Source organism: Histoplasma capsulatum, genomic scaffold, assembly GCF_000149585.1.
Source record: "Histoplasma capsulatum NAm1 scaffold_1 genomic scaffold, whole genome shotgun sequence".
NCBI classification, from domain to species: Eukaryota; Fungi; Ascomycota; class Eurotiomycetes; order Onygenales; family Ajellomycetaceae; genus Histoplasma; species Histoplasma mississippiense.
In genome coordinates this window covers 3085664-3090708 of record NW_001813982.1, presented here as the reverse complement: position 1 = coordinate 3090708, position 5045 = coordinate 3085664, and the positions used below count along the sequence as shown (strand labels likewise).

Genomic DNA, 5045 nt, shown 5'->3' with positions numbered 1-5045 from the left:
ATACTTTTGATCGACCATAAGAGATAAACTGGTCTACGTGGAGATTATATTTCACTTTTAAATAGCGATAGACAGCGAATCCAATTCGTCTCACTTATTCCCCCTTTACTTAGAGGACTGACCCTCAACGTCTGCTTCGGGAGGGTCATCCTCATCTTCCCTCGTCACTCTCCGTCCTTCCACATTCTTCTCCACCTCAGCAACAAGGCTCTCCATAAACTTCAAATCCTTTCCAACTAGCGTCACCGTATTCCGTTTCTTGCCCCACCGCGGATAGCTCCCGACTTTGACACCTTGCGGCCCTACCCTAGCCGCTAGTTCTGTCAGATACGGCGCAATCGTACTCTCATACAATGGCGTTGCAAATAAGAGACGATGAATGCCTTCCCCCATCGGATCAGCTAGGCGGGGTTTCAGCAGCGGCTTAAGCGCATTGCACAGGCGCTCGAACAACGTCGGGACTCCGGGAAGGATATACACGTTCCCATTCACAACGGAGACAGGCAGCCAGAGGTCATCCGCGAGGAATACCGCCTGGTCTTTCAGCGGGATGGCATCATCTACAGGTATTTGGACCATGCGTAGGCGCGCTGTGAGTGCCGGTGAAGGGGTGTCCCAGTCGAAGTCCCGTTGCGCCTGTTGCGGCTTTGACAGGCTGCGCATCCGCGCCAGGGCCTCTTCATGAAGTTTCAGTTTTAGGCCAAACGCTCGTGCTATTGATTGGTAGGTGATGTCATCGTGGCTGTTTGGTTGGGAGTTTTTGTGCCGCTGGGATCATATGGCGGGAAGGTGAGGGTGGTATTTTCCGCCCCCCAGCAGCGCCCCGTCATTGCCCGCGCACACCCAAGGAGTCAGTATGCATCTGTTTCACTGTGATGACGCTGCGAGGTGAAGCAAGGGCTACGTGTGCTTGAGTGCAATATATGGATATATCGCGTACACGCTTCAGGGGAAGGGGATAAGGAATGGAATGAAGAGCGGAAGGGGAAGGAATTTGATACGAACGTTGGGCCAATTCCTCCACTCGTTACGACGAAGTCGTACCGTTCACTCATACGTCTTACAGCTTCGATAATCTCGCTCTCATCGTCCGCAATCACTTCTACACGCTTTAATGAAACGCCGATCGAGAAGCAGAATTTTGAGAAAAAGGCCGAATTGGTGTCAACGGTCTAGAAGAACGGCGGAGCTTAGAGTAACGTTATATTAATTATACCAGGAAATTCAGCAGTTACCAAGTTCCCTGAACCTCCAACAAATGAAGATTAACGTACCTTGCCGCCCAAGACTTCATCGCCAATAATCAAACATGCTGCTGTATGTATCGTTTTCTTGCTGTTCGCCAGCGCCGTCTCGGTATATGATGTCATGTGTAGCGGGATCCAAAGCGAACGGGCAGCCGTGACAGCGCGAATATGCCCGTAATTGGGTCGCGGACGAGAGAGATGCCTTGCCAGCTGGTTGACACGAGCAAACATTTAGCCTGCATGTGATGGAAAGGGTTGAGTGGCTAGGGGATGGCTGTCGGGCTTGGTCTCTGGATTTGCAAACGGAAGATGAGTCGGAGGAGCGAGCGGATCCCCCTAGCTTATTGTGGCGGACGTAAAGCTTGCGAAAACAGAATTTTCTGCCACTCCCTGAAAAATAGTAGCAAAACACCGCAAAAATAACCAAAATTTTCCACATTTCTCTAGAATCATTCAAATATCATCCAATCCATTCAAATACGCACCTTTATCATCAAATCTGCCAATATGCCCCCCCAGCTCAGCGAATTTACCACCAATGAGATCGTACGCCTTCTAAATGATGGTTATATGCCTGCTCAGATTGCGCGGACCATTGAGTGCAGTCTGGCCACTGTATATCGAATCCAACGAAATATTCGCTGCTTTGGAACTGCTAGAAGTCCTCGTTCAACATGGGGTGTAAAGCCAAAGATCACACCGGATATCTTGTCAGGTTTGGAGGACTTTTTTGAGGCATATCCAACTGCATATCGCGATGAGGCTGTCTGCTTTGTGAAGGATGAATTTGATGTTGATATCCACCCTCGATCGATATCTAGATTGTTGAAGAAACTGAATTTGACATGGAAGAAGGTGATTAATTATTGCAATTGTCACTTATAGAACCTGCTAATCTGTCAGTTCTATTTGATATAGGTTGAACCTGTGGCCAGTCAACGCAACGAAGAACTTCGAGCTGAATGGCGTATTCAAGTTACTCAGTATCAACCTGATCAACTTATCTTTTTAGATGAGAGTGCTGCGAATGAACGTACTGCAGATCGACGATATGGATGGTCAAGCAGAGGATTCCCTTGTCGCATTAGAAGGCCCTGTAAACGATCTCGCAGATGGTCAATCTTACCTGCAATAAGTGTCGATGGATATCTTGATTATGATATATATCAGGGGTCCTATAATACAGAGAGGTTCAATGAGTTTGTACGTGTCCGGATACTGCCCAAATGCCAACGAGGTTATCACTACTTAGTGATGGATAATTGCTCTTCTCATCGTTCACAAGCACTGCGAGATCTCTGCAGAGAAGCTGGCATTGGACTTTTATTCTTACCTCCATATTCTCCTGATTATAATCCTATAGAGGAGTCATTTCACGCGTTGAAAGAATGGATTAGAAGATACAGATGTCAGTTAGAGAATCAGTTTGATGGGGATTTTGAAGCCTTCTTGCATCATGCAGTTGAGAATTTCATGGGAGAAGAAGATGCAAGAGGATATTTCAGATCTGCTCATATAGGATAGTATTGTAAAATTTAAAAAGATTCAGATTGCAATTCAATTATGATGATATATAATATCTAAGTTTCAAATTCAGAAGCAGAAGCAGTATGAGGTCTGCTGTCATCATTACAAACAGCAGATAAAGACAATTTAATCTCCTTCAACTGTGACTGCCAGATAGGACTCTTTAACCCATTTCTTATTATCGAGAATATACCCATTCCAATATTCAACTGAACCACCTGCTCATTTGTCATTGTCCGTATATGATCCAGTTCAAATCCTTCATTCTGAATAATGCTCTTTGCAGGTAAAAGAGCTTCTGCTCTTCGAGGTCTCTCTGTCATCAACCAGGTGAAAGAAACTCATCAATAAACAGATCCGCGTGTTCACCAAACTGAGGGATTGGACTACTTCGAATAGGAGGCAGGGTTCGGATTCGATGGCAGGTTCGGATTCAATGGCAGGTTCGGATTCGATGGCAGGTTCGGATTCGATGGCAGGTTCGGATTCGATGGCAGGTTCGGATTCGATGGCAGGTTCGGATTCGATGGCAAGTTTGAATTTGATGGCAAGTTTGAATTCGATGACAAGTTTGAATTCAGTCCTCCCATGCCTCCCATTCCTTCCATCATATATTTCATCACCATCACATTGATTATCTCACTTGGAGACACAATATTAGATGAAGAAGGAGTTGAGGGAGATATTGGATACGATAGAAGCTGACAGTCATATCATTTGTTGTGACATTCCGTAACTTGATCTTTATAGGCTCCTTTATCCCATTGATAATCACCCGTTCATACAGCTGAATGAGATCTCAGGCTCAGGGGTAGGTGTTCGCAGAAATCGAGGATCTTCTGACTGTGTCTCCTCCTCCTCCTCCTCCTCCTCCTCCTCCTCCTTATCCTCCTTCTCATCATCAGTTGGATTCTCGTCATTATCCGGAACATCCGGAACAGGCGGTTTGGACAGACGAAGGCGCAGGGTAGTTGGAGTCCTTTTACGAGCTTGCGAGGCAGTAGAACGGTGGGTGTTGCGGGGCATATTGGCAGATTTGATGATAAAGATGCGTATTTGATGATAAAGGTGTGTATTTGAATGAATTGAATGATATTTGAATGATTCTAGAGATATGTGGATATTTTGATTATTTTTGCGGTGTTGTTCTACTATTTTTCAGGGGGTGGCAGAAAATTCTGTTTTCGCAAGCTTTACGTCCGCCACAATAGTTAACTTAGCGGCTAACTCTAACATGCCCCACCATCATCGTCACCTTTCTTATCACAATGTCCACATCTTGTTACCCGTCGGGGGAAGTAAAACTACCTGTATTTTACAATCATATTGGCCAATAATTGCAGTTCCTCCTCGGTCTTTTACCCATAAAGCGGTTCAGAAGACACCCTCAGCAACATCCAAAATGGTATCTTACTGCTCCAGTCGTCCGATTCACGGCCTGATCAACAATTCAAATCCGTATGGCAGCTAACCAGCAAATGATCTTTCTGCAGTCTGATACCAGGTTATACTCCTTTTCACCAGAGACGAAAGAGAAGCTTCGCAAGTTTCGGCTGGGGACATCCAGAGCGAAAGACCCTCAAGCTATCATCTGTAATTCTCCGTTCTTTCCTTACTCCAGTGATCCCATGTCCATGGGACGGTAACAAATATATATGTCCCTAATACACGAACAAGAAAACCTTACTCTTCATTTGTATTTCTATTGCCTGGCTATATGCGGAAATGATAACCGAAAACCATATATTGGCCCACGTGAGCTGCAGATATGATTGATTCGAAATCTCAAGAGATCCGCCCCGCCGATGATGAAATATATAGCAAAATGGAAGATGTTGCAGATGAACTTCCTGATTCGTCGCCCCGGTTTATCCTGCTCAGCTATCCGCTCACGCTGGTAAATGCCATAGTTTTCCCCGTGTTATCTTTGCGCGAGGTCTTGTCCTGAAGGACATGCCCTCTATGCAGAACCCGTCAATTCCAATGCAGTTATACGCTTCTTGCTTTCTCCCCACTTTGAGTCAGTTAAGAGGCAATGCTAACTTTAATATTCCTTTTCTTTCGGGAAACAATTAGTCCTCCGGTCGTCTCACCGTCCCTTATGTCCTTCTATACTACCTTCCGGAGAATTGCAACCCTTCATCGCGCATGATGTATGCTGGGGCTGTCGAGCTGATGAGAAACACCGCAGAGGTGAACAGGGTTATCGAAGTGGATAGTGAATCAAATGTGATTAATATCGAGACTAAGCTGCAAGGTTCGGAATGTGGG

At 45.6% G+C, this 5045-nt stretch overlaps 4 protein-coding genes across 4 annotated transcripts in view; 2 read left to right on the top strand and 2 right to left on the bottom strand.

Annotated features, from left to right (window-relative positions):
* Nucleotides 1–105: 105 nt before the first annotated feature.
* Nucleotides 106–1478, bottom strand: HCAG_00893 (molybdopterin binding domain protein; the record flags this gene model as incomplete). Its single annotated transcript, XM_001543797.1, has 3 exons — nucleotides 106–742; nucleotides 1006–1172; nucleotides 1275–1478. 3 exons carry the CDS (start codon nucleotides 1476–1478, stop codon nucleotides 106–108), a joined length of 1008 nt encoding a protein of 335 aa, XP_001543847.1.
* A 276-nt stretch (nucleotides 1479–1754) lies between these two features.
* HCAG_00892 (predicted protein) lies at nucleotides 1755–2382 on the top strand (the record flags this gene model as incomplete). Its single annotated transcript, XM_001543796.1, has 2 exons — nucleotides 1755–2102; nucleotides 2260–2382. The coding sequence occupies 2 exons, from the start codon at nucleotides 1755–1757 to the stop codon at nucleotides 2380–2382; spliced, it is 471 nt and encodes a 156-aa protein (XP_001543846.1).
* Nucleotides 2383–3035: 653 nt separating this feature from the next.
* HCAG_00891 (predicted protein) lies at nucleotides 3036–3800 on the bottom strand (the record flags this gene model as incomplete). The annotated part of the gene is made up of 2 exons (XM_001543795.1): nucleotides 3036–3412; nucleotides 3560–3800. The coding sequence occupies 2 exons, from the start codon at nucleotides 3798–3800 to the stop codon at nucleotides 3036–3038; spliced, it is 618 nt and encodes a 205-aa protein (XP_001543845.1).
* A 742-nt stretch (nucleotides 3801–4542) lies between these two features.
* Nucleotides 4543–5045, top strand: part of HCAG_00890 (predicted protein) — a gene marked incomplete at both ends in the record, with an annotated part of 911 nt that continues 408 nt past the window's right edge. The window contains 2 exons of the mRNA XM_001543794.1: nucleotides 4543–4671; nucleotides 4851–5031. Coding sequence (XP_001543844.1) covers nucleotides 4543–4671; nucleotides 4851–5031 — 310 coding nt within the window. The remainder of the gene's footprint in view (nucleotides 4672–4850; nucleotides 5032–5045) is intronic.